At 52.7% G+C, this 26,441-nt stretch overlaps 13 protein-coding genes across 13 annotated transcripts; 5 read left to right on the top strand and 8 right to left on the bottom strand.

The window, feature by feature from the left end:
• Nucleotides 1–144: 144 nt before the first annotated feature.
• On the top strand, nt 145–1,054 carry N7477_002682 (MBL fold metallo-hydrolase; the record flags this gene model as incomplete). Its single annotated transcript, XM_056964345.1, has 2 exons — nt 145–539; nt 595–1,054. 2 exons carry the CDS (start codon nt 145–147, stop codon nt 1,052–1,054), a joined length of 855 nt encoding a protein of 284 aa, XP_056824298.1.
• An 83-nt stretch (nt 1,055–1,137) lies between these two features.
• N7477_002681 (uncharacterized protein) lies at nt 1,138–2,114 on the bottom strand (the record flags this gene model as incomplete). The annotated part of the gene is made up of 3 exons (XM_056964344.1): nt 1,138–1,816; nt 1,873–1,945; nt 2,000–2,114. The coding sequence occupies 3 exons, from the start codon at nt 2,112–2,114 to the stop codon at nt 1,138–1,140; spliced, it is 867 nt and encodes a 288-aa protein (XP_056824297.1).
• A 740-nt stretch (nt 2,115–2,854) lies between these two features.
• N7477_002680 (putative MFS transporter (Hol1)) lies at nt 2,855–4,110 on the bottom strand (the record flags this gene model as incomplete). The annotated part of the gene is made up of 3 exons (XM_056964343.1): nt 2,855–3,012; nt 3,075–3,780; nt 3,838–4,110. The coding sequence occupies 3 exons, from the start codon at nt 4,108–4,110 to the stop codon at nt 2,855–2,857; spliced, it is 1,137 nt and encodes a 378-aa protein (XP_056824296.1).
• Nucleotides 4,111–4,142: 32 nt separating this feature from the next.
• N7477_002679 (uncharacterized protein) lies at nt 4,143–4,684 on the bottom strand (the record flags this gene model as incomplete). The annotated part of the gene is made up of 2 exons (XM_056964342.1): nt 4,143–4,377; nt 4,431–4,684. The coding sequence occupies 2 exons, from the start codon at nt 4,682–4,684 to the stop codon at nt 4,143–4,145; spliced, it is 489 nt and encodes a 162-aa protein (XP_056824295.1).
• Nucleotides 4,685–5,467: 783 nt separating this feature from the next.
• Nucleotides 5,468–6,517, bottom strand: N7477_002678 (5'-hydroxyaverantin dehydrogenase; the record flags this gene model as incomplete). Its single annotated transcript, XM_056964341.1, has 4 exons — nt 5,468–5,712; nt 5,777–6,213; nt 6,280–6,352; nt 6,406–6,517. 4 exons carry the CDS (start codon nt 6,515–6,517, stop codon nt 5,468–5,470), a joined length of 867 nt encoding a protein of 288 aa, XP_056824294.1.
• Nucleotides 6,518–6,895: 378 nt separating this feature from the next.
• N7477_002677 (uncharacterized protein) lies at nt 6,896–7,447 on the top strand (the record flags this gene model as incomplete). Its single annotated transcript, XM_056964340.1, has 2 exons — nt 6,896–7,317; nt 7,366–7,447. 2 exons carry the CDS (start codon nt 6,896–6,898, stop codon nt 7,445–7,447), a joined length of 504 nt encoding a protein of 167 aa, XP_056824293.1.
• Nucleotides 7,448–7,839: 392 nt separating this feature from the next.
• N7477_002676 (uncharacterized protein) lies at nt 7,840–9,871 on the top strand (the record flags this gene model as incomplete). The annotated part of the gene is made up of 2 exons (XM_056964339.1): nt 7,840–8,013; nt 8,075–9,871. The coding sequence occupies 2 exons, from the start codon at nt 7,840–7,842 to the stop codon at nt 9,869–9,871; spliced, it is 1,971 nt and encodes a 656-aa protein (XP_056824292.1).
• A 1,253-nt stretch (nt 9,872–11,124) lies between these two features.
• Nucleotides 11,125–12,154, bottom strand: N7477_002675 (putative 3-hydroxyisobutyrate dehydrogenase; the record flags this gene model as incomplete). Its single annotated transcript, XM_056964338.1, has 4 exons — nt 11,125–11,184; nt 11,238–11,506; nt 11,596–11,893; nt 11,954–12,154. 4 exons carry the CDS (start codon nt 12,152–12,154, stop codon nt 11,125–11,127), a joined length of 828 nt encoding a protein of 275 aa, XP_056824291.1.
• A 174-nt stretch (nt 12,155–12,328) lies between these two features.
• Nucleotides 12,329–13,422, top strand: N7477_002674 (alpha/beta fold hydrolase; the record flags this gene model as incomplete). Its single annotated transcript, XM_056964337.1, has 4 exons — nt 12,329–12,365; nt 12,515–12,652; nt 12,702–13,086; nt 13,263–13,422. The coding sequence occupies 4 exons, from the start codon at nt 12,329–12,331 to the stop codon at nt 13,420–13,422; spliced, it is 720 nt and encodes a 239-aa protein (XP_056824290.1).
• Nucleotides 13,423–13,624: 202 nt separating this feature from the next.
• N7477_002673 (uncharacterized protein) lies at nt 13,625–16,602 on the bottom strand (the record flags this gene model as incomplete). The annotated part of the gene is made up of 8 exons (XM_056964336.1): nt 13,625–13,690; nt 13,745–13,932; nt 13,998–14,329; nt 14,395–14,858; nt 14,913–15,056; nt 15,133–15,835; nt 15,882–16,329; nt 16,389–16,602. The coding sequence occupies 8 exons, from the start codon at nt 16,600–16,602 to the stop codon at nt 13,625–13,627; spliced, it is 2,559 nt and encodes an 852-aa protein (XP_056824289.1).
• Nucleotides 16,603–18,487: 1,885 nt separating this feature from the next.
• N7477_002672 (mitochondrial import receptor subunit TOM22) lies at nt 18,488–19,376 on the top strand (the record flags this gene model as incomplete). Its single annotated transcript, XM_056964335.1, has 4 exons — nt 18,488–18,599; nt 18,823–18,917; nt 18,965–19,111; nt 19,323–19,376. 4 exons carry the CDS (start codon nt 18,488–18,490, stop codon nt 19,374–19,376), a joined length of 408 nt encoding a protein of 135 aa, XP_056824288.1.
• Nucleotides 19,377–19,850: 474 nt separating this feature from the next.
• Nucleotides 19,851–21,956, bottom strand: N7477_002671 (uncharacterized protein; the record flags this gene model as incomplete). Its single annotated transcript, XM_056964334.1, has 5 exons — nt 19,851–19,869; nt 20,037–20,318; nt 20,377–21,187; nt 21,243–21,663; nt 21,720–21,956. 5 exons carry the CDS (start codon nt 21,954–21,956, stop codon nt 19,851–19,853), a joined length of 1,770 nt encoding a protein of 589 aa, XP_056824287.1.
• Nucleotides 21,957–24,257: 2,301 nt separating this feature from the next.
• On the bottom strand, nt 24,258–24,659 carry N7477_002670 (uncharacterized protein; the record flags this gene model as incomplete). The annotated part of the gene is made up of 2 exons (XM_056964333.1): nt 24,258–24,427; nt 24,527–24,659. 2 exons carry the CDS (start codon nt 24,657–24,659, stop codon nt 24,258–24,260), a joined length of 303 nt encoding a protein of 100 aa, XP_056824286.1.
• Between the last annotated feature and the right edge of the window lie 1,782 nt (nt 24,660–26,441).

Below are 26,441 nucleotides of genomic sequence, written 5' to 3'. Positions count from 1 at the left end.
AAACCCAGGCACAGTTGCATTTAAGATCCGTGATCATGGCGTCTCACACTCACTGATACGCGGTGAATTCCAAGTGCAGATTGCCTCGAAAGCACTCTTTCTTCCCCCCTGCACCGTCATACGAATTTCCAAGTCATTGAACACATGATGCTTCCAACTCCCAAACTCAACCAGCTATTCGTCACCATCTCCCCCATCCCAGGCGGCCAAATCACCCTCCCAGAACAATACTTCGTCCACCCGGCCGACAAGACCGCCCGGCACACCGTCCCCTCTCTATCCTTCCTCATCACCCACCCGGGCTCCACTAACTCTCCCCCCCGACGAGTCTTATTCGACCTCGGTCTCCGGTCCTCTCTAACCTCCTACTCAGAACCCCAGCAACACCACCTCCTGAACAGAAAACCCTACACCCTTGGTCCAGGCGTCGCCTCACTCCTGCGATCCGGCGGCATCGACCCCGCCGATATAGATACCATAATCCTAAGCCACGTGCACTACGACCACCACGGCGATCCGTCGCATTTTCCTGGGGCGCAGTTCATCGTCGGACCTGGGACGACAAAACTCCTGAGACCATGGTCTTGGCGGTAGTGGAGCGAGTCATCAGCATTTCTCTGCGGACCTCTTGCCGTCTGTTCGGACTCTAGAGTTACCTCCCATCGGTGAATCCACAGCCGAGTATCAGTGGGAATCCCTCGGTCCATTCGACTCGATTGATATCTTCGGTGATGGGTCGATCTTCGTGCTCAATTCCCCGGGCCATCTGCCCGGACACATCAACCTGCTGTGTCGCTTGTCGGCGGAGAGATGGGTGTGTCTTTGTGGCGACGCGTATCATGACCGAAGACTGTTGACGGGCGAGAGGAGTATTGCGTTTTGGACAGGGAGGGGGGGTGCAGTGTGTTGTATCCACCAGGATCCGGATGCTGCGAGAAAGGCGCTGGGACAACTGAGGGAGCTTGGGAGGATGGGAAATGTGGAGATGATTGGTGCTCATGATAAGGGCTGGTTGGAGGAGAACAAGGCGAGGATCTGGCCTGGTTGTTTATAACAAGAGTACAGTTTTGTTTGTTTATGTGACATCAGTTCAATAGACCAAACTTTGACAAGGCCTGGTATACTAGTACTATGTCCTCAAGCCCCTATCCCCATAGCCTTCTGTCCCTGATCAAGACACCTCGACATCTCGCTCCCCAACCACTTTGGTCTTGTCTCATACAAACTATCCTCAATCTCCACGACATCATTCCCACCCACCCAAAGCGTCTTACCATGCACCTCTGTTCTCACCGCCGGCAGCAAAAGCGCCTTAGCCACTCCCTCGGGAGTATTAGCCGGCAGATCTCCCCATTTCTCGCGAATCCAATCCGGCAACATCGGGCTGACCGTCATCCACGGCGCCACCACGTTGACAGTAATCTTATCCGACCGCATCCCCTGTCTCATCCCTCTCATTAACCCTACCACCCCGGCTTTACCGGCGCAGTAGAGGAATAAGGGAGGGGTGTCGACGATAGCTGCTGCCGAAGCCGTAAATACCAATTGACATTTCTTCTCGGGCTGCTTCTTGAAGAAGTGCACGGCGGCTCGGGCGCAGTACACGGATCCGTGGAGGTTGACCTCTAGGTTCTTGAGGCTGGGCGCGGCGAGGTGCCCGTTCTCGTCGAGTTCGTCGTCTAGCAGGGTCTCGCCGATATTGGTGCCGGCGTTGGAGAGCACGACGTCGATGGCGCCGAAGTGGTCGTATGTCTTGGTGAAGAGGTTGAGGACGTCAGGCCAGGAGGATACGTCTGTTTTAATGAAGTGGATGCGTCTGGATGAGTTAGTGACCAGCTTGTGGAGTGAAATGTATGAACAGGGGCTACTTACTCTTTGAGCTCATCGACGAGTGCTGCTCCGGCATCTTCGCTTATGTCCGCGACGGTGACGTTGGCTCCGGCGGCTGTGTGCTGTGTCGGTAAACCGTTCTACTTCAAAACACAGGAGGTTCACGAACTATGAGCAAGATTCACCGCCGCCCTTCCAATACCACTCGCACCCCCGGTGATGATGATCGTCTTCCCCTTCAACGTGGACAATTCTTCGTCCGTGACTTCTGCTTGGAGCGCCATAATGAGGTCCTCGGCATGTGACTTCCGTGTCCCGGGCGTGAATCTTCTCAAGTGTTTCACAGCACTTTCAGTGTTAAGCATACATACAACTTGTATTCCACCCTTGCAACCCCCATCCCAGCATAGGTACTTCTTCGACGTCCGCGAGGGTCGTTCAACAATGTGGGGTCGAAAAGGTACGTCTTTCTTGTTCCATGTTGGATCTAGGGCAAAAGTGGGGTAACAATGCGGAGTGACCGACCCAGGGCTGTGGTTAGCGTGTGGGGTACTATCCATGGTATGGGGTACACTGCCGAGGGACACGACCTCGCCTTACCGGACACTAGTAGTACCTGAATGCTTCTTTTTGTCTCAACTTGAATTTGTAATACACAGATCCAGCTCTAGTCCTGTAGCGCGTCGTAGTCTATAGGTTTAGTCGATTTTATTTCGTCCTCTACAGTCTCCTGGCCGCGTGGTGAGTATGTCAATGTCGAAGCAAAGATACGTACAGTACGTGCAGCCGAGTTGCCCTTCACGATTTTACCACAGCAACACTTTGAAGTCAGCTCAAGGGGCCAGGCTCTGACGCAGCGACGCTTCATCATGTCTTCATGCAAAACAGAACGTGTATGTGAGAATCACAGGTGGAATTTTGGATGCGATGATCAAACTAGGTTCGATTCCTGTCATATGTATCCAGCTATTCCAGATACCTTACTAATTACCTTATCCCAAATTCTTACCCCAACTGCCAACATCTAGGGTCGGCCAGCGGATGGCTTATGCCACCAGGCCCGGATTCTCTTACCAAAGATATACAGAGGAATGGTGGTCAGACACAGTCCCATCTGGATGCCAGCGATGCAGTAGAACATGCGTTTTGCTCCCCACTCGGCGACCCAGTCGTTCAAAAAGTCTAGACAACATTGTTAGTAGCTGATCTCAGCCATGGAGAAAGGGGTGCAATGTTAAACTTACATGAGAATCCAAAGAAGAGGAAGTTCTTAATGACCATGGTAGAGATGAATATCTCCACACTGCTGGTGCGGTAGGCATCGACGCAGTACGTGCCCACGGCCTGCATGCCAAACTGGATACCGGCGCCCGCAAGTCCCCAGAGCGCAGCCATGGCAACGGGACTCTTTCCCTGCTCGATCAGAGTGCCAAAGAGGAAGTAAGCAATCGCCGACAGGATGAAGCACGGAATAATGAGAAACAGGCGGAACTCCGGCTCGTAGACACCGCTATTCCTCCGAGAGAGGTACTTGATGATGGGATCCGAAATGGCGCCCGCAGCGAGAGAACCGAGCGTACCGCCCACGACCACGCCGGCGGACATATAGCCCAGTTGTGCTGTGGTGAGGAGGAAGGGCGGGGCGGAGAAGATCTGGGAGATGAGAAGGTTGATAGCGACGATCCAGAGGGTTGGGAAGGCCATGAGGGCGATGGCCCAGATCACGGCCGGGTTGTAGAGAACAAAGAGGGGGCCGAGGACGAGTTGCCATAATGGTTTGTCGGTGTAGGTTGCCGAGAATGGGTGCATCATGGCGACGAAGGACTTCTTGGGAACGGCGGCGCTTGCCGTGGTGGTCTGCGTCTGGCTTTTCTCGAGTCTTGTCGCGTTCTCATCGCTGCGTTCGACGTGATATGTTGCGGCGCGCTTAGCTTCCAGAGTATCCAAGATCTAGGGGAGATATCGTTAGTCCACAGAAGTCGTCTTAGGGGATTTAGAATCACTCACGTCTTCAGAAGCCACATCGGTGTTGTATACCGCGCTACGGTTGTACGCAGTCTCCCAGCCAAACAAGACGGCCCCAAGCAGGCCAATACCGAGGAAGATGGACAGCAGATGGAAGACCCAGCGCCATCCCAGTTCCATGGCAATCTTTCCGGCGAGCATGGGCGGGAGGTTGGACAGACCAGCAATGCACGTCGTCACAATGCCGACGCGGACACCTCGCTCGTGAACGAAGTAGAGATCTCCGACCTGGGCAAAGAAAACGGACTCGAACATGGATACCGAGAATCCCTGGAGAATGCGGGCGCCTAGGAGAGACTTGTGAGAGTGGGCGAAGCCTCCCGTAGGGTGCCGGCAAAGGCGCAGGACATGGAGAAGATGAGCGGGATTCGCTTGCCGTACTTGTGGCTAACGGCAGAGATGAAGAGACCCGAGGCACCGGTGGCGCAGAGGCTGTAACCGGTGAGGAGCGAGACGTCGGTGAAGGTGATGTTGAATTCTTTGATGAGGTCCAGAGCCAGGGAAGACAAAACAGGGCCAATGCTGGGAAAGACCGTTAGCTGATAAACTTCACGCGTGCTATCAAGGCAACTCACCCGCCAATGCAGAGAATAGCACAGTAGGCGTAGAACAAGAAGACCAGATCCCGAGTCCATCGGGACCAGTTCAGGGGGTCATTCAAATCATCCGAAGGCTGAGGCACCAAGATGATGGCCTCACCTTTGCGGTGGACCTTCTTCAGATGCTCCAGATAATGGATGCCTCCATCGCTAGACTCCTCCTGCTCAAGCAGCGCAGTCCCAGGGACATGGCTGAGGCCTGACTTGTCCTCGAGGATACCGAAGGGCATGTTGATGATGGGGCAAGATAGACGAAAAGAAGACAGTGGTGAACAATCCTCTGTGCTCACTCCCACTGGTTTCCAAGGGATCGAGGCGGAGGGTTGCCGTGGTGTTTATAGATCAAGATGTCCGCATGCTACATGCTCGGCAGGTAGAGATTCTGTCGTGCCAAACCAATCCGTCTCGAGATAAAGGGCGCTCCCAGCGACCTGGCAAAGTCAGTCACAAGGCCATTCCTATACTGTCTAGCGTGGTCTAGCGTGTGGGGTGCGTTGTGTGGGGTTTGTCGTCTGGGGAAGTTGTCGAATCCGGACGAGCTAGAGTGAGCGACTAACTGTGAGAGGCTAGAGCATGCTACTAGCGTTGCCCCGCATATGCCATGTCCACACGTCTCATCCACTCCGACTTCTACGAGCAGTCTGTCTAGTCTTGGCTGATATCTGTAACCACGAGCGTTTAAGTTCCTCATGGGGTTTGCGGTGACGGGGGCTCCGCTGGCAAGTCCTAAATCTCATTGTGATATCTAGCTCGGAGTGGCCCTACTCAGTTGTGGGAATTGACCAAAACATCATTGCTCGAGCTGAAAGCCTTGGCAATCTGGTGGGTTATTGGCAATGGTATTTCTCTTGAGAACAAGCACTGGACTTAACAGCTCGAGCCAGCAGGCGAGCTGAAAATCTGCACGCACCTAGCACTGATGGCCACATTGGCAAGCACAGCACATATGATATCGGAGATCCACGGACTTTGATATCCAGAGAGTCTACAAGTCAATCTAAAGTTAGGTGCGCTCATGGTATCAGCCGCCGTTGACCTTCAACCACATGCTTACTCAATTGCTCCCCCATCCACTGCGGTTGAGTTCTCTCAAGACCCTCCTCAAAATCAACAATCTCATGTCCTGCCACAAACAGCGACTTTCCATTCAAATCCTTTCTGACAGCCGGCAGAAGAAGTGCTCTGGCTACCCCAATAGGCTCATTCGCCGGAAGCTCACCCCAGACACTCAAGAACTGATCAGTCAACATGGGTGTTTCTAGCAACAATATGGTTAGAAATCAAGTTCTGGGACGTTTCAGTGGATTCTGTGGTTCACGTACTGGTCATCCACGGAGCCACCATGTTGACAGTCACCCCGTTGCTCTTGGGCAGCTGTGTCCTCAACGATCTCATCAGGCCCATCACACCGGCCTTGGCCGCGCAGTACGTCCATAAAGGAGGCGTATCGAGGAAGCACGCAGCCGAACCCGTCAAGACGAGTTGAAACTGCTTCGTGTCTGGCTGCTTGGCGAAATAGTGGATAGCCAGCTTTGTGGTGTAGATGACACCCAAGAGGTTCACATCTATTGTCTGCAGAACAGGAGGCAGTAACTTCCCGGATTCGGAGTCGTATTTGTCTTCCAGGATGTTGCCAATCTCTTGGACACCGGCATTTGCTAGAACAATGTCTAGAGCTCCAAACTTCTTGTAGCCGACTTCGAAGAGAGCCAGCTGGTCAGACCATGATGACACATCTGTTTTCTGGAACAAGACGCGTCTTCGTTGAAGATGTCAGCACCGCTCCCAATATCAGTATCATCAATGAGATGAGATGTACACTCACTCGCCGAGTCCTGCTGCTAGTGACTGGCCCTCCTTCTCTGCCCAATCACCCAGGATGAGGTTGGCACCGTGCTCTGCGATGTGGGTTAGCAAACTGCTGAACAGATTACGCCTCAACTCAACTCACTATGTGCTAGAAGCGCCGTTGCGTTTCCAATCCCAGTTGAACATCCCGTCAATAAGATTGTCTTGCCTCGTAATGCGTCAAATTCGGCATCATCGACTTGGTAAGGCGTCATTGTGTCTGATGTTGATGGTTACTGTTGTCTTTGCAACCCTTCGCGCTGTGGACACGACTATGACAGTGTTTACCACGCACAGTCTGACAATTTCGTATACGGTACAAATACCCTAGAAGAGTCTGGCGAGCCCATATGGTGCCCCCGGCTCAATGATGGGGTACTGTGTACCTGCAGTCCATGGCAATTGGGGTCAGACTTCTCTTACCCCTTACCCCATCCTCATCAAAACTTCTTATGCAGGCTGCACGCTACCATGGAATTGACTACTCACTCCAAACAAACTGGAAGGAGAACACAGTCTTGTCACATCTTCAACTGCATCGAAGTACCACATTCTCCAACTTTCCCATCCAAAAATTATTACCATCACTCAGAATGGCGTCTTCCACACCTCCACCAAACGACGAAGCAGTCGCCCACAAAACCATCTTCGACAAGGGGCTCAAGATCCGCTACGAAGTAGCCGGCCCAGCCTACGTCGACACCGCCCTGTCTGGCGGCTCCTCCGACTTCGCACGGCCCATGCAGGAGCTAGTCACGGAGGCCTGCTGGGGATCCGTCTGGTCGCGCCCGGGACTGGAGAGGAAACAGCGCTCGCTGCTCAACATTGCCATGCTGTGCGCCCTAAACAGGGGACCCGAGCTGGCGGCGCACGTGCGGGGCGCGGTGAACAATGGGGCCAGCGAGGTGGAGATCAGGGAGACGATACTGCAGGCAGCAATCTACTGCGGCATGCCGGCGGGCATTGAGGGGACTAAGATTGCGGAGAAGGTTATACTGGCTATCAAGGCGGAGAGGTAGGCGAAGGAGGAGGGGCATTAGGGGATGCTACTGAGACTAGCTAGACCTGACCATCCTCCTGAATTACAACCGTGTCTTCTGGCTTCAGTGCGCGTGGAGTTGCTTCACACTCATCTTATCCATTAGGACCGCAAGTCAAATATAGCGGCGATATAGCCGACCGCCACGTAACAAGATACAAACCCCATGGGGTATCTCCTCAGCAATTCAAGCACACCTTTGCTTCGGCCGTGAGGAGGACGCGGGTGCTCGTGGGGTACATCCCGGACTTACAACACGTCCGATAAGACGCCAAAAATGCGGGAACATGGGAGTTACCCCACACGAGGACCACCCACCCTTACCCCAGGTTCGTCGGGTATGTAGCCTGCAGGGGGGTTATCTATCTCCAAGCATGGCAGTACCTGCAGTCTGTCGTTGCTATATCATCCATGACTGACAAGGCGCCTCACAATGGTCCGTAGTTCCAAGAACGTTGTCATATTACCAAGAAAAATAAACAGAGTGCTTCCGCAATCATGACCGCCCCAGATCTGCCCTCCATCAACGAGAGCAAAGTCGATGTTTTGGTCGTCGGAGCCGGCCCGGCAGGGTACATGGCCACGTTATGGTTCGCCCGCATGGGAATCAAGACAAAGTTCATCGATAAGCGGTCAACCAAGATATTCACCGGTCAAGCAGACGGACTGCAGGTGAGGATGCCCTCCGTACTCAACTCACCTTGACAACGTCCGTGACTAACTAGAGACAAAGCCACGCGTGCTAGAGGTCTTTGAGACATTCGGCTTCGCGGACCGGGCAGCCAAAGAAGTAGCCACTGGCTTCGAGGCCACCTACTACGAACCCGGCGAGGACGGCCGGATCCGACGGGTTGACGTGAAGCCCGAAGGCGTACCAGGAATCTCGCGGTTCAACGGCTCCGTCGTCCATCAGGGACGCATCGAGGCGTGGATCTCGGACGCCATCGACGAGTTCTCCAAGGGCGAGATCAAGGTCGATCGGCCGGTCATTCCCGAGGTCCTCGACATCAACGACGGCGTCGACGCAGAGTATCCCGTGCGGGTGGTGCTAAGGAAACTGCCAGACGACAACGCCGAACCCAACCAGTTCGGCCACAAGGTGGAGAACGGACTGTACCGGCAGTTCGACGGCGACCAGAACCAACAGAACGGCATCGATAGCGCGCACGTGGATGACCTCGAGGTCGTGCGGGCCAAGTATGTCATCGGCTGCGACGGAGCGCACTCGTGGGTTCGCAAGCAGCTGGACATCGAGCACAAGGGCGAGACCACAGACTTCGTGTGGGGAGTGCTGGACATCCTCCCCATAACGGACCTCCCGGACATCCGGAAGCGGGTCTCCATCCACTCTGTAAATGACGGATCCATCATGGTGATTCCCCGCGAGAAAGGCCTGGTCCGACTGTACATCCAGCTACGCGAGGTCGACCACGAGGAGGCAGTAGGCGACAACGCCCTTCCTAATGGGGCCAAGAAGCGCGTCGATCGCAGCAAAATCACAGCGGACCGCATCCTCCAGACAGCCCAGAAGATCTTCAAGCCCTACACCCTCGAAGCGGCCGAGACGCACTGGTTCACGGCCTACCAGATCGGCCAGCGCGTGGCGACGTCCTTCTCGGACCCGTCCCAGCGCGTCTTCATCGCCGGCGACGCCTGCCACACGCACTCCCCCAAGGCCGGACAGGGCATGAACGTCTCCATGATGGACACCTTCAATCTCGCCTGGAAGATCGCGTACGTAGTCAAGGGCCTCGCCTCCCCCTCCATCCTTGACACCTACGAGACGGAGCGGAAAGCCGTAGCCGACGACCTCATCGCCTTCGACCAGCGCCTCTCGCGGCTTTACTCCTCCAAGCCGGGGGAGATCTCGATGCAGGAATTCCGCAGTGTCGTCGAGCAAGGGTCCGCCTTCACGACTGGCTGCACGGTCAACTACGACGCCTCCATCCTAATCGACAAGCCGGCCGACAAGTCGCGGGAGGAGGAGTACCATTCCCCGCTAGCGCCCAAGCTCAACATCGGCATGCGCTTCCCCGACGCCAAACTGGTGATGCAGTGCGACGCTCGGCCCTGGTTCATCAACCAGCAGCTCCCCTCGACGGGGCAGTTCCGCCTCCTCGTCTTCATCGGCGACTACGCGCAGAAGCCCGCGCTGAGGGAGCAGCTGAACGGTATCGGGCAGTATCTGGCCAGGCCTGAGAACACGGTGCCCGAGTCAGTGCTGCAGAAGTTGCTCATCCACGCCAGCCCCCAGGCCAAGGTTGAGTGGGACGATTTCCCGCTCGTGTTCCGCCCGCGCGACGAGAGGGGAATCATGAATTACTGGTTGATCTGGGCTGATACGCCGAGTCTGCATGCTGAGACGGGCCATGGTTACGAGACGTACGGGATAAGCAAGGATGTGGGCGCGGCGGTGCTGTTGAGGCCGGATGGGTATGTGGCCAAGGTGACGGAGCCGACTGTGGACGGGATGAATGATATTTTTGGGTTTTTGTCGAGGTTTTTGGTTGGGTTGAAGCCGTCTGCTTGAGAGTGTCTTTAGTATATCATGATACCTGCTTTAGACCATGCAATCGAAGTCTCAATTCATTTTCGTCATTCGGTTTTGCTGAATTGCTAGAGGCCACAATATGTGATATGTATGGTTTGTCGAAGGGGAGTGTTTCTCATAATGACTGACATAATCATGTCGGCAACAATTATAACGTATTGGACAACCGAGCGGGACACCCCAGAACACCATATTAAATGCCATAAGTTACAACTCTATCTCAACAACCATACGTATTTACATTGAGATATATGAGTTACATAGTCAAAATAGTAATACTAGCCCACTAGTATAACCTAGAAGCAATACCACAGGTATTTATAGAGATATATATATTTATTGCTAGATAGTCTAAATTACAGTGTATTTTATGGTTGAGTGAAGAACTGATGCTTCAAACTGCCTACAGGTTGAATAAAATGGCATTTACTATTATTCTGGGCTGTCCCGCTCGGTTATCCGTCCCGCTCGGTTGTCCAATACGTTACAGGCACCAAGCTTTTGACGTGATGTAATTTCGGCAGGGCATACCCCTGAACAGGAACAGGAACAGGAACAGGAATTAGCTCAGCTGCACATTCACATGTGGGTCACGGTGCATTATGTCAGTAATTACCTATCTAGGCCTAGTAATTTAATGTATAGGACTCTACTTCTTTCTCTTAGCATACAGTCCTCTTACCGTCTGTATCTTCTACCGCTTTTTATCTTAACTTCCCTATATAATATTACTATCTATAAGATACCTACTAGATATCTACTAGGATACCTAAGGGATACCTAGGGGATACCTCTCTATTTTCTCTTTCTTTCTATTCTCTTTAAATTGATTTATCTTCCTACTCTATAAGAGATATCTCTAAATATTCTATTCTAATATAGACTTACTATATATAGAAGATAGGGGAATAAAGGAAATAGAGAGAAAGGGTTTTAAACCCAGCAGAATCCAATTATAGGTAATCTTTAGCTATAATACTAATACATTTATACCGGCTAGTAATACACTAAACCTAGCTAGGTGATTATCGACGACATTACCGCTTTCGGAACTGCCTAATACGGTCAGTCGATGTTGCGCGACCCACTGTGGAATGTCGAGGTGACATACATGTAGGGACTCCCCTCTGAACAACTTCTCCGTCTCGAACGCATGTGGGGCGCATATTTCTCCATTCTAGACCTGACACTAGATCTAACTTTCGCGGGGTATTCTACCACACAACATCTGTCTACCCCTTCTTCGCCAACTTCTCCTCCCACTCCTCATCACCCCCCCAACCACCTGAACACTACCCTCGAATCTAGGTCCCTACACCTCTCATCCTGACTAGCCTCCTCGTACCCCCTCAACCCCACCTCTCCCAGCACCATCTTCGCTCCCACTCCCCCTCCCCGCCTCGACCGCGAGCCCAAAGTCCTTCTTCATCAGCTGCACCTTGAACCCCCCCCTATACCCATTACTACTCGGCGCCTCGGGCACCACGCCCGGCACCGGGTTCCACTTGTCACAAATCGTGCTCTGTGCCGTACTACTGCTGAACACTTTGGCAAGCAGCCTGGGATCCATCCCCGACCGCATCCCGATATTCATCGCCTCGGCCGTAGCGAGCGCTATCAACCCGGAGCAGTAGTTATTGCACAGCTTGGCCGTGAGTCCGAATCCGGGGCCGCCGCAGGGGACGATGGTGCGCCCATTAGACTGAGCAGGGAGTTGAGCAGAGGAAACTGGGGAGAGGACTCGGAGCTGCCGAGCATGAAGGTTAGGGTGGCTTTTTCGGCTCCGAGGGTTCCGCCTGAGACAGGGGCGTCGAAGAAGCTTGCCGTTGGACTGCGCGAGGCTATGCGGGAGTGAACGAGGGAAGATGTCTCGGTGTCGATTGTGGAGCAGTCGATGAGCAGGTGGGAGGCGAGGGAGGGGTGGGTGAGGATGCCGGTGTTGGGGTCAAGGTAGACGGAGCGGACGTGAGAGCCTTCGGGAACCATGGTGAGGATTATTTCCTGGAAGGCACACGCGTATCAGTGTCCGGGTTCGAGGGTAGCAAGAGAGATTAGACTTACCGCATGCTCGGCGACGGCTCTGGGAGAATCACAGATCTCGCTCGATGTGGGATGGGACTTGGTGAAGGACTCCAGAGCACCTTTGAAGATGTCAAAGACGTAGACTTTTGAGCCCTCTGGCAGCTTGGTGGCTAGGTTGGCTGCCATAGGATAGCCCATGGCGCCGAGGCCTATGAAGCCGACATTGAGTGGCTTGTCCATGTTTGCGTAGTGTTACACCAAAGGATCTTGAACCCGAGAACCTGTGCTTCCAACATAGACTTCAGAGATGGTCTGCCTCTGGAATGGACTAGGTATATGAGAACTGAGTGTGGGGTAACGATTTGGAGTCGAGGCACGGGGTCCCCGCACTCCAAGACCCCAAACGAGCACCACATGAGCAGGGGTAATGCTACAGACACACAAAACCCAGGTAAAGACAAGACTTCGTGAGGTCCTGGGACCAAGACATGCCCACTGTTTGCATTTCTTTCTCTCACGCTTCTCTAACAGATAACTAACTCTTATCACTTAACCTGCCCGGATTCGAAGGTTGACTTATCGACTTAAACTCAATAACAGCAACACCACCTATCCCACCATGTCTCCCACCACCGCTCCCTCCCTCCTCCCCTCCCTCACCCTCCGCCGACAATTCATTCACCATCCCAACGGCCAGTCAACAGCCTACATCCACGACACCTTCGCCGACCCCTGGCGGTCCCCCCCCCCGAAACAATCCTAATCCAGCACGGCTTCGGCCGCACAGCCGCGCACTTCTACCACTGGGTCCCCGCCTTGTCACAAAAATACAACGTCATCCGCCGCGAGCTCCGGGGCCACGGCGCCTCCTCCCACCCCAAACCAGAAGACGAATACGACTACTCCGTCGAGACCATCATCTCCGAGATCATCGACACCCTGGACCAGCTCGGCCTGGCAAAAGTCCACTTCCTAGGCGAATCCACGAGCGGCATGCTAGCCGAGATCCTGGCGGCCAAACACCCGGACAGAGTTTCCTCGATAATCATCTGCTCCTCCCCCCACCCACCTCCCCGAAGCGGGACAGAGATTCCTCGCTTTTGGGGAGAGGTCCTGGCCGGAGGGGATCAGAGCCAGAGGGACGCGGTGGTGGGCAGAGTCTCTGGCTGCCGGTGAGAACACGCTGGCGAGCGACGACCCGGCGTACAAGCAGTGGTGGATTGATAGAGTGAGCGAGAGTGAGAGCGACGGATTGGCCGGGTATGCCGAGTTTTTGTGTAGGCTCGACTCGAGGCCGTATCTGGGGGGAGATTAGGACGCCGATGTTAATACTGGCGCCGACGAATAGTGCTATGATGACTGTTGAGAGTATGAGGGAACTGGCGGAGAAGATACCGTCGGCGAGACTGAGGCTGATTGAGTCGGGCGGGCATGAGATTTACTCGACGGCGGCGGAGGAGTGTCAGGGGGCTGTGTTGGAGTTTTTGGAGGGGTTGGAGGTAGAGTAGAGTAGCTCTTGTTTGATCTTGTCATGCGTTGAATTACCCGCTCCGGTGCTGCAGACCGTCTAGTAAATTCGCATGTGGTGATGCTTGGATATATTGCCTCCGCCTCTGTACTTCCCCCGTCGTGGGCTTGTGACAGATGGTCGCAAATTCCATGACATTCGACTCTTACGCCCCCGGTCGTCGATTCGCATCATGGACACGCTCAAAAGCAGCTGCCATCTGCTCGAGGACCGCTCCCATCAGGGGGGGTGATGCTCCACACCCAAACCTGCAACAGATGTCAGCAACCAACAACAACCGTAGCAAGGCAACTGGTACTCACATCCTGAAGCAGCCAGCTCCACGTCCTCGCCACACCGGCAGCGAGCGATCGGCTCTTCCCCGGGTCATACTCCGCCTCCTCGAGCACATCCTTGATATTCTCCAGCAGCTCGTTCTCAGCCGGGCTCGGCTCGATATCGTTCAACCGATCCATCTCGACCGAATGCACCCATTTACAAACAAACAGCGCTGATCGCCCCCATACGTTAGCATTCTCTTCTCTCATCATTCAACAGCACAGAAGGATGACATACCACAATCCCACCCACTGATAGCATGCGCCGGACTCCACCTCAACGCCGCCGTCTTCCTCACCAACATATGTCCCATCCAAACCGGTATACTCAGCCCCTCAAACGCCTTGACAACAGCATTAAACAGCTGCGGACTGCGTTCTAACTTCGTCGTCGCGAACTGCGACGCGAACGCCTTTGCGGCTCCAGGATCAGAACTCGTCATGAGACTCGGCCGCTCGAACCCGCGCGCCACGCTGAAGAGGCGGATATACGCCATCCTGAGCGTGGCGTGACAATTGAAGATGTGGCTCGTTCCCTCTTCGTGACTAGCGCTCGTGGGATCTTCTGCGCTAACCAACAACTCGTGGGACCGGGCTAGCGATCGGAAGGCCGAGTTCATGAGCAGAGAAGAAACCGGATCGCGGCCCAGGGCACCCGAGGGGGAGGGGAGAGTGTTTGAGCCACCTGCACGAGCTGCCAGACGTGCACTACCACGGCGTGCATGAGGAGGTGGGCCGTAAACGGGGAAAGGCGACAGGCGGTGATGCGAGGGGAGTCGGGTTTACTGTCGGACATGATGGAGGCGAGGCCGTCTTTGAGGGTGCGGTAGTCCTGTCGCGGCTGGTTGGCCGTCAGGTCGGCCCATTCCGCGCCAGTCTTTGCGTTCCAGAGGGATTCTTCGTGGAGGACTTCGATTTCGAGATCGTGGGAGGTGTTGACATAGGGATTGATATCCCAGATTATCAGGTGGACCGTGCTGGCGACGTAGATGCCGCCTAGGAGACGTTTCGAGGATTCCCGCCGGATCCACACGTCCCAGGTCATTTTGGTGATGTCCGGGTCTTGGGCTGCGAGGGCGACGCGGGTTTTGCCGTAGAGCTGGGGAAGAGGTGTTAGTGGTGGTAGATAGGGTAAGGGGTAGAGGGTGCTTACCAAGGTGAAGAAGCCGTTGTCTTCCATGACGGACCCCGCAAGGGCTTTGTCGCCGCTCAGAGCGGCGTAGGCAGTCAGGAGCATCTTGGTTTGTCCTACCCACAGGGGTAGTTCCGCTGAGAATTTGAGGAATGCCCGTACATCCTGCAGGAGGTGGAACGACAGAGTCAGTGAAAGGCCTTGTCTTGTCAATGGTACAGCAGGGGTGCGTGTTACGTACACTTGCAATGGACTCGGTACCAAGGGTGTAAAGCCTCTCTGCCCGACGGCGGTCGAGACGGTAAAGAGCACCAATGCAACACATGCCCAGAATCAGCGGACTGGGAGTGTTGGCGGCGGACAGGGTGGGTAAGTGGATAAACGGCTGGTGTCTGTAGTAGCAGTCCAGGAAGCTCGTGAGGAAACCTTGCAAAAGTTTGGATGACGGCACCTCCTGTATGACATCGGGCCGCCCTAACCGCTCAGCGAGATCCTTACAGAGCGAAGCATGCCAGTTATTATCGGCTGCAAGGTTTGGTATCTGTGGTGGCTCGTCCTTGACCAGAAAAGGCAAATTACTCGGCGCTGCTCTAGCAGCCATACTGTCAGACCCGCTTGATGTTGCGTGATCCTTCACTTGCTGGAGCTGGGACGGCGAGTGCGCCGGCGGTGCTGACGCTGGAGAGGTGGCCGCATCGAGGCGTGTAGCTGAAGGTGATACGTTAGTCTGGAGTTGTTGGTAGCCTGCCATGCCGGGCATTGCCATGTTCGGCATGTTCTGGCCGACGTCGAAGAGGCCGGCGGGAAACGGGGAGAAGGTGAAGAAGGACGACATGTCGGCCGGTTCGAAGGCAGCAAAAAGTCTCAGGATCCAAGTTCTGATTGGTGGCATTCGCTTGCGCCCCGGCATCATGATATTGTGAGAAGGGGTATAGTGGTTGAGGCTGTTGCTGCAGCTGAGTGTGGTTCTGCTCAGATGCATTACTGTACTCGTCAGGGTGTCTCGATCCCTGATCAAGGTCGACGTCCATGGGCATCTGGGATGTGGCATCGTATACGTCGAAATGCAGTCCTGTATAGACGTCAGATTGCTGTGATGCCGAGGTCGCATGTCCCGGCGCGTCCAGTACGTTGGCGAGACTTGATATTGACTGCCGTAGGGGTGTTTTGCGACGGGGCGCAGGACTTTGGGTCCGTGGTTCATCCGTGACTGAATCGGTCGTTCCATTTTCGCCAGGGAATGTATAAGTATGGTTGGAGGGTGAGTCTACGCCTCCCCGAATGGCGCTCGAGGCAGGGCTAGGCTCCGATTCTGACGGTGGTAGATCCGCGTCGTCGGCGGCACCCAGAACGGTTGCGTCAATTCTGCGGCGCTTTCGACCCGGGACCGAGCCGTTGCCGGCGTCACTTAGTGAACCATCAGGCTCGTCACCTACGGCTGGGATACCGGCAGGGGCAGAGCAGAAGGCTCGGCCTGGCCTTGCGCATGCAGGGTACGCTCATGTCTGGTGACCAGATCCTTCCTCGAGTATGAACGTCGGCAGTATCGGCAGGAGAATGGCTTCTCGTTTGTGTGGGTGCGCTCGTGGCGGATACAGTGCTCGCTGCGCTTGAACACCTTCTGGCAGTAGGCGCATTTGTAATGTCGTCGTGGACGGCGGATGCGTTCATTGCTAGCCGCAGCTGGCGTTTGTGCAATTATTGTGGCCATGGTCGTCTCTATCGAATTGGAGAAGTCAAAGTCGAATTGGAGCACATCAAGACCTGGGCGCCATATCGACTCCAAGGCGAGACTATACGGTAGGGGTCGTCTGGTTTGGTGTCTTTAGGTGATACTATTTTCGTGTGGCGATGAGGATGGTAGTCCGGAGTAGTGAGCTGCGGTGATGGAAGTGACCGTGATGCCGTGTTGCAGGCCTTTCCTCGGTAGGCTTGCGTGTCGATCCGGAGAATCTGGAGATACCTCCCGGACGGAAAAGCACGGGGAAGAACACGGGGTTCAATGCGGGGTCGGCATCGCGCTAGCTGGGACTAGATTCGTGACCATTTTTGGGACTTGTCTCGATGCGGGCTAATAAATGTCTTGTCAAAGGGACCTTAGCGTCGGATTGGCGCAGGGATTGGAATACCGGATGCTACCCCTAACTACTATATCGCTGGGAGGCTCAAAATGATTGAGTCAGCCATGTAAATGCTTCATTGGATCGAGTGTTCGACGGGGAACATTTGTTGTGATATGAGGCTGGTGCAGATCAGGAAGCAAGCCGAACCATCGGAAATAATTCCGAGGTACCTATACGAAGAATCAAGTTGATTGGAAATCAACTTATTCTTCTCGTATATATATAGCCTCATGTTTCTCTCTGAATAATATACAATTATATACCTCTGAACTACAACCTACAACAACATTAGCCAAGGACGACTAGCGAAGTCGACGGCGACCATGGAGTAATCAAGCATGTTGGCAGCACTGAGGGATGCGACGGGGTCACTGTAGTGTAGAAGAGGGAACTGGATGCGGTGGTGACAGTCCCTTCATCTTTTTGTAGATATATAAATTATCCCCCTTTATCTATCGTGGGCATCCTTGTGGGGTGGGTGCATCATTCAGCGCTGGGCTTACGGTACGCATTGTATGAGTAGCAGCGGCAGTGTGCCTTAATGGGAAAGCAGACATATTTAACTATCAAGTATTCCTTCTCCGAGTTCCAAGCATGACGGTAACCGTCTCTTCTCTGCCATCCACAGGACGACAGTTGTGAGGTAAGTGGATTTGTCCAGACGCTCATGGAACGAGCTGTTCTTACTGCCGCCTACCTGCAGGCTCCTTTACCGGTCTAGGTCGACCATCCGTTCGTGTGTCAAAGGTGCACCGGGGATCTGCATCCCACGTCTGAAGCTGTCATACATATTGCCTTGTCGCCGACTGATTATCAGATACCTCGGCCTCCCACAGTTTCCATTTCACAGCCTCGTTGGTTACGCAGCGACTCCGCTTTCGCCCGTGAGGCCGCCAGGCAGCTAATCGATTTCTGGCGATGCGGCAAAAGCGACCTCATGGGGCGGTACCTCAGTCGGTCGGCCCAGTCCATTGTGGCTGGCGGATTGGCACCCTTCCAGTAAAGTACCTGAAAGCCAGTATGGAATCCCATGTAAGTCTGTATACCCGGCAGAGTCCTCCGCTGCGGTAACCATAAGGTAGCTTGGCGGATGGTAAAGAAGTCCAGCGGCCTTCAGTCCGAGTAATCCGTCGCTGAACTTGTCCCGCGTTTGCGTCCTCTTCTCACAAGGTTTCTTGGAGCTCTCCCTGAGGCAGGTAGATCGCAAACTGATCTTGCTTACCCTTGCGGCCGCCAGCGCTGTAGCCAGCCCCACAGCGAAATTAAACTACAGCTATAGCAGTGCCTAGATACTTTCATACTATATAAACGATGGAAAAGAGTAAACGATGATGTCGTGGTTCCCGACGGGTCCAAGCTCCTCGCCGCTTTTGCCCGGCAAAAAAGTCGGAGCCGGACCACGCGCTCCGTTCTTCCAACCATCACCAACTCTCATCTTTCCCTATCTCAATCCCCCTATATTTCACCGCGAAAATGGTCAAGCTTACCGAAGTCGAGGACGAGCACTTCTCCGAGAAGCCCACTGCCACCAAGAACGATGCCCTCTTGGTCTCTGACGATGAGGACGAGGACTACAGTGACACCGGTAAGTGAACTCCTGTTCTTGCGCCCGAGGCAAAATTCGCATCATGCTTCGAACCCATCGTCTACTTCGATACATCCATCAATGCATGTCGGTTCCTCCCAAGGATGATTCCAATGCACCCGAGCCAGAATTACACACTTCCGACACTGCACCAGCGACCCCAGAGCCACTTGTCGTCAAAATCATCAAAACAACAACTAACGTTATCTCGCGATTTATTCAGAGTCCGAAATTTCCAACGAAGATGAGGAAATTGTCGAGGAGGAATCTCTTTACGAGCGTGTCTCCGCCTTGAAAGACATGCTCCCCCTCCCGCGCGTCGCACCATCACCAGCACTGTCTCCAACGTCACATCCTTCACCAAGGCCGGTCTTTCCTTCAGCGGCCGTGCCCTTTGGATCATTAGCACCAGCGCTTTCCTGATCGGCGTCCCGTGGGCTCTGGCCTACGCTGAGGAGGAGCAGTACATCCAGATGGAGCGCGAGCAGGGCATGATCAAGGGCGCCAACGAGGTACGTTTCGATCCTTCACTCTCCACTTCAGAATATCGGATAGGTTGTATCAGTATTGGCACCGTGCTTTGATTGCCTTCACTTGTCGCCTCTGGTGTCCTCGACCTGAGGTGGCTTGAAAATCTCTCATGGCTCAATAGCAACGTAGCCAGCACGACTCGATCGCGATATTTTGGTCGAATGAGTGACTAACCTTCTCTTCTATCAATAGATGCTCACTCCCGGCGTTGAGCCCGAGAAGCAGGAGGCCCAGGCCATCCTGTAAATTAATACGACCCCAGCACGCAAGGATGCGACAAAAAACCAAGTGTCCTGGAAGCCGATCGATACCAGTTTTTAGGGGGATCGAAATCGACGGAAGGAATCTCCGAGCGACCGCGAGTGGGTGGATCATACTCGGCCTTGATCCGAGACCAGTCCTGCCCAGCACGACGAACTTCGAACACCATGATTCGAGAATCAGCTCTGCGCCACGGTCACCTGAGTCACTAGCCCATATCTTTGTCAACGTCCTTGTCCTCACTTTTCTTGCTTCCTTCATGTGTTTTTCCAGAAATATTGGCTCCGGCAGCTCGTGCATGCATGTATTTGTACAACCACAACCACCCTTTTTTCTCTCCATGTCCTCTACATATGCCTTCCATGTTCACTCTGTTCTCTTCTCTTCGTGATCTGTATGTCTTACATGATGGAACTTGAGTTTTCGGCCTATTTCATGCCATGTGCTTTCAAGACACATTTAGTTCGGATTCCATTGCCTAATGACGGAAGGGGTCCATAATTACAAAGTTGCGTTGAGATCATGAAATGGGGGTATTATAGTAAAAACAGCAAGAATGGTAAATGATGCAAGTGGATGGAGATGCAGATGCTCGCGCTCATCCCAAGATAGACTAAAATGAAAACAATAAGATTAGTCACATACCATAATTTCATTTTCGTTGCATGACATACCGTTTTCTCTCGAGCAGCTTTCAGAGCGATATGGAAATCCCGCCAAAGCTTCTCAATCTCCCCGGCCTCAACCATTTGCTTGATGATATCGATAGCGTTTCGCGTCTTGCGCTTCTGGCTCAAGGTACTTCGTCGAAGGATCTCAGAGTCCTCCATTTGACCCATGCGATCGAGATAATCAACAACCCACTCGTTGAGTTGATACCGCCAGTGCATCAGAGTATGAGCTAACTGGGCCTTGTCCTTACAGTGTCTATTGATAGGTTAGGCTGATGGGCATAGGAGGACTAGTGAAAGTAACTGAGACTGACCTTCCTAGATAGAATCGTTTCTCTTCACCCGGCAGCTCATGACCATCCCGGTCTCGCTCAACGCCAGATGCTTCACTAGAGTCAGAATTGTCCGAGTCCTCAGAGCTTTCATCGTTAAGAGGCTCAAGCGTGGAGAGAGAATATGCTTTGCCGTATAATCTGATATCAGAAGATGCGGGGTGGCCCGATCGCTTGCATGCATCACAGGAGTGACCGAGATCAGTGGGAAATGCAGACAGCTCCATGTGTGGTCTGGCCCGAAGTGCCCGGACGAATTCAGAATTCCATACTGAAGAGATCAGTTGCGATCCAGCGCGTGCCTTGACTTCGTCCTCTAGTTTCATAAAGGCCACTTTGTACATGTCGTCGTCGCGTGGAAATGCTGGGTCGAGTCGGTTGTGCACCATCCACCCAACCACATCACGGAAGTATTCTTTTGGCTGTTTGTAGGCGTGGCGAGTGAATTCGAAGGGCATTTCTTCGGTCGGAACACCCAGCTCTGTGGTGTCATCCTCTAGCACGAAGTCGTCCTCGTACTTGTCCAGGTCCTCGTTAGGGTCGATGGCGGACTCCACGTCACTATCAAGCTGGTTTCGATATTCAATTCGATGTGTTGGGCTCGCATCGGCTTCGTCTTCATGGCCGTTTTCATTGTCATGTTCACTTTCATCGTCATCGTTTCCTGATGCTGTCTCGTGTTCACTTTCCTCTGGAAGTCCAAGACGCCGACGACGGAGAGCTTCTAGATGTCTGAACCGCTTGTCTCTCGCAGATTCAGCAACGCGGCCGCGTGTGCGGGTTTTCTTGACAACTAGAATGTTGTAAGCTCTGTGGCCATGTCGTACAACAAGCGTATTTGGACATACCTGAGTCCTGTAGATCTCTTAGATCTTCTTGAATGTCCAAATCGTCTTGGTCCTCACTTGACCGGGGTGTCTGAGGTGTGTCTGGGTCTGGAAGGCGTCTCCTCTTGACAGGTGAGGATACCACAGGGTCTTCCGAATCATCACTGTCGCTCAGCACAACCACAGGCGAGCTCTCTGCTTTGCGCTTAAGTCTCCGGCGCGGCTGAGAAGTTTCCTCCATGGCCTCTTCGTTCGCAGGCCGTGAGATATGTCGAGTTTTCTTCTTTGAGTTGGACGCCGAAGGACTCATGGGCATCTTGCTAAGATCGGGAACTGCTCGTCGTTTTCTCTGGGAGCTGGGAATGATGATGTCGTCATCTGATGATTCCTCTTCATTTTGTGTTGCAGCTTGGACTTTGAACAAAGAATACGTCTTAGCGACCTGAATGTCAAGTAAGGATACATAACTCTTGCCCCACCTTTGCTAGCCTGTTTGACTGGTGATTCTCGGCCTAGATCGGGAGTTTCCTTCTTGGATCTGGACGAGCTCTTCTTCTTGGACCCCGAAGCCTTGCTTTTCTGAGAAACATCCGTTCGTACTGAGGCCACACTCGGGTGCCCGTACGACAGCCTTGCGAAGCGATCGCTACTGTCGTCGCCTCCATCGCGAGACGGAGATGCAACCGTTGGGGCAAATGCAAGTCGCGTTTGCTTCTTTGCTTCTTTGCGGGGCATCGCGAATGAGGTGAGGACAGATCAGGGAGAAAGACCGAAATTATTGGCCGTCATGAGAAAGTCTCAGGTCCAGAGTAAACAAGATCTCGAAGGAATGAACAACTTCAGCTTTAAGCCGAACTTTTTTGGAGTCGCGCGGAACCGCGTCAGTAGATCGCGAGAACACGTGATCGCATTGAAACCAATTTGATCACTCTCACCCACGAAGAGGTACAGAGATAAGGACGAGGGAGAATACAATTGGAAGACCTGGAATAATACTGTACCAAATTGTCGTGAACTCAAGTTCTAAGTGAGACGAAAGCGAAAGGTCTTTTGAGTAGGCCTGAGCGTGTCATAGTCCTGAGTAGATTGCTTCACCACATCAGCTCGGCTTTGATCGAGTCCAAGACAAAACCATGTTGTTTGAAGCTATTTTTGAAAATTTATCAAGCAAAAGTAGCATGGTCAGCATTCAGGTAAAGGTGCTCTTCTACATTGGTTTCTTGTATTTCCAGAACTCAACTACGTAGTGGGTTCGTCCTTCGTTTAGGTAATGATTCCTAGATATGTTTGACTTATTCTTTCTTTTTATCTTCCAGTAGGCTACCATTCTATTTTCGTTTTTGTGGAACGTAGGTAGCCCCACGCCGCATCTGCGGCCGGAAAAAAAAGCCTCGCGATGCAGGTCAGAGGAGATAGGACGAATTTACCACTGCTCGAAAAGCAGCTGCATAGTTTAATGGGTGGTTCGCCATTTGACTCTCACTCGAAAACCAATCTTTTCCTCATGGCCATCACCGAGGATCAACCATGAGATTCAATTTGGAGCCATCGACCTCCGACCTTTCCGGTAAGGTCGCTATAGTAGCTGGTGGACACACGGGGCCTTAAGTGATATATTCACTAACATTACGTGTACCTTGCTCGGGCTTTTCTGGAAGCTTGAGGCTAGAAGCTAATCATTTGACAGGGAGTGTGGTACAAGCGTCGAGTTGGCTGAGCGAGGTGTCCGTGTCTATATCGCTAGTCGATCGGTTCAAAGACCAATGAATTTAAGAATGGAAGCAATAGGAGTTGCCAGTTGTAGATGTCCACTTATTTTCACTTGACCTTGCAGACTTGTTGTGCCTGACAAGCAGCTGAGAAGTCTTCCTAGTATGTCGATATGCAAGAATCTTGAATCTTACCGATGTGTAGCACCTCAGACTGATCGAATGAATAGAATAATATTTGGTCTCTTTCTCTGCATCCAGGAGCTGTCAAAGCGTACGTTCAACTTACCAATCATAATAGCGTGCTTTTTTGCAATTGCTGATTGTCTGTAGAGGTCTGTCGCTGGGACCACTCTATCGCTTTTCCGAGACCCTAGTGGAGTCAGGGGCTCCTGGTCCCCGCGAGAGACCAAGCTGCATCATTTACGCCGCAATCTTGCCAAATTCTTTCTGGATGTCAATAACGGAGCGTATATCCACGGATTGGCAGTGTTGCAATGGCCAATAAAGCTGCAAGAGATCAAAAAATGGTACATGAGCTATGGAATTGGACCCGAAAAAAGCTGGAAAGACTAGAACTATGAGATTCCTCTCTTGACTCGCTTCTTTGGTGGGGTTATTTGTGGTTTTAATCTAAACAAAACCCTCTAGAGGTTTGTCAGGCAATGAGAATCCAGCCAGTTTCTTCAAGAGACCGCAGAATCTCCAGCCTTGCCTGATCATCACTAGGCTATCAGAATCAACAGCTGCCAGCAAGTTTCCCCAAACTGAATGCATCTCTCTCTCGCTTGTTTATCAATCGATGAAGCCACTCCTGTAAACACGATCCATGTCAAGGCCTCTGGAGCATTCTGAATCCAATACTGAGACTCAAAAGTCGTCAAATGCTTCAAGAGTAGAATCACCTCTTCTGTATCGGTCGAGGGGGTACCAGCTGGAGTTTGAGCCTGGCTTTTGAGTAACTTCCAGAGAATGGATGGACTGAGCTGACAGCATGCATTTACTCTGTCGACTGTATTCGAAGGCGCGGACATGGTTTGGATGCGATCGGATTGATCATCACGTTTCTTTGACAAGAGCACCTGTCCAAGTTCCCGAGCGATGGACGCCACATCGGCATGGATGAGATGATCTAGTTTGGAGACCGCCTCATACACATCGAGAGTCGCGTCCACGGTCTCCTTTCCATAAATAGGTCCGTTTTTGCCAAAAATACCACCGGTGACGAGGTTTCGAAGATTGAAATGGGACGGACTGACCTCGAGAGCAAACAATCCCAAACAAGGGGCGCGTCAAACACGCAGGCGACGGCCATCATTACTCTTCTTTAGAAATTAGACAATGTGATGATAAATGTGTTTGCGCGAACGTTTCCCACAGTTTGATGAGGCCGAGTAGCGGTCCTATTCCATCTCTCAGTGGCTTCGATATTGAGAGTAGCATCTTGACGAGGCCCTTCTGGTGAGCTACCGCTGTAGCCCGGTCTAATGTCGCTACCTGGATCCGCGTTAGTAGCGAATTTCCTCCTACGGGTGGAACACTTCTAGGGACTGTTTACAATGTGAAGTATCAAGGGCACCACGGATCCCAAAGTACCGTAGTCCAGAATTGGAATTTCCTGATTGAGGCGCTCATTAAGCAATCGAACAGCCCATATCTGGTGATATATGGTGATCAAGCCGTTGTCCCGATTCTTGAGGCGATCAAGAGTCGCCGTTGCACTAAACATGGTGGCGTGAAAGAGACAAGAGTCTAGCATCGCAACATGAATCCACTTCGAGTGGAGGTGCGAGGCTAAGCTATCTTGCGTGGTGACATTGGAAGGCAGAGCTACTGAGGTCAAGACTATCCGGCGAGTAGAGAGGGTTAGTTCTCTTGGCTTTTAATAAGCTTTGTGATGGAAGAGGAAAGGCGAAGAGTAATCCATAGTGCACCGAAGTATTCTTTGTTCAATCGGAGCAAGTGGTCAAGCGACTTACAAAAATCTAGCAAAACTGACATATAAGGGTGAAATTTTACGGGTGGATGTAACGAAGCCCCAGGCACCAACAAAGAGCTCAAGTCCAAGTCCACGGGTGAAGTCTCTCGAGGTGAGCGTGCTCTTGGAGCGCTTGGCACTATGGAGAACTGTTCATTGGCAGCCCCATATTCACAACTCGAGCGCACTCTGGACCGAGTCAGTCTCCTCAGGGGTGAGAACAAGATGTCTGATAATCAAAACCATAGGAGGCTCGGCTTTTGCCAGGCCAGTAACAGGGAAGAGGCATTCATACCTGGCACAACGCGAGCAAGAGGGTTTGAGCCGATCACATTTGCGTTTGTGGAGTCTGAACTGTCAAACTTGGGGTTTTTATCCTGGCTCATAATCACCATACCTGCACCTCATACAGGCTTGGGTTGAAGCTCTAAAAGGTACAACAGAAGCCTGGAAATCCTCTTATCAAGCTTTGTATCCTCGCAAGTCTGTTGCTGATGATTCTACATACGGATACTCGCATACTTTGTATGTTCTGAATAGTGTGCCGGATGATCAGTAGTTGCCCCATGGTATTATGGTATGACCAACGCCACCCACCTTCTACATCTGGAGCAGGAAGGCAGTGCCTTGTCGCAACGTCTTTTGCCTAGTTTGCATGGCGAACAAACAGAGTCAGCCTTTAGGCCCTGCTGTCCGACCATGACCATTGAATCGAATGAAGCTGGGCACCGACCGAGGCACAAGGAAGGGATGTGTGTCAAAGATGACTGTATGATGGCGGGGACCGATGTAGAGATGCACGTGACGGGCAGGCTGGGGCTTGGAGCTGACTCAATTTATCGTCTCTTCCTTTTCTACGTAGTTCATGTCTTCTAGTTAGGAACCTCTGAGATAGTCTCAGCCCAAAGCACTCAGCCCCCCATGTGACATGGACCCGGGGCCTTCATCGTATCCCACAGAAGTCAAATTCATCGCTTTACTTTGCCTGAACGACATCCACATCGATTCTAGCCCGGGACTGTCAGTCTAAATTAGATCCTTTCGAGTCCCGCGATTGGTGGAGTCAACTCTCTCCCAGCCCCCGGTTGGGCGAGCCGTTGATTCGTGGAAATCAGAAAATAGATCACCTCGCGGAACAAAATATCCTCGAACCCCAGATCAGAGCTACCCCAGGTATCAACCTTCTGCCCCAAAGAGCTCGAAGCGAATCGGCTATCAGCAAGGCGTTTGAGTCCGCTTCCTATGCGTGGAGCTTTCGGAATACCCCACCACTTAGAGACCCGCAACTGACGGGGCTGTTGTTATCAAAAATGCAAGTTATGCTTAGCGTTTTCTGGGGGGCGTCGATTTCAAGCATGGTTTGATCGGTATCGTGACTGTCTTTGATTTTACGCGTTGGGAGCTGCCCCAGTTCCCCAGACATGCTTGGCGAGGCCATATATATCTGGGGTACTCCGCTTGTTTTCCCCAGTCCCCCCGAAAATTGTGGACTGCTTCTCTTCCTGTCTCCGAACAGGGCTATCATTAGGCTGG

This window comes from Penicillium maclennaniae (assembly GCF_028827695.1).
Source record: "Penicillium maclennaniae strain IBT 15551 chromosome Unknown utg000003l:1.0-5670915.0:1.0-5674809.0, whole genome shotgun sequence".
NCBI classification, from domain to species: domain Eukaryota; kingdom Fungi; phylum Ascomycota; class Eurotiomycetes; order Eurotiales; family Aspergillaceae; genus Penicillium; species Penicillium maclennaniae.
This window is presented reverse-complemented; position numbering and strand designations above follow the sequence as displayed.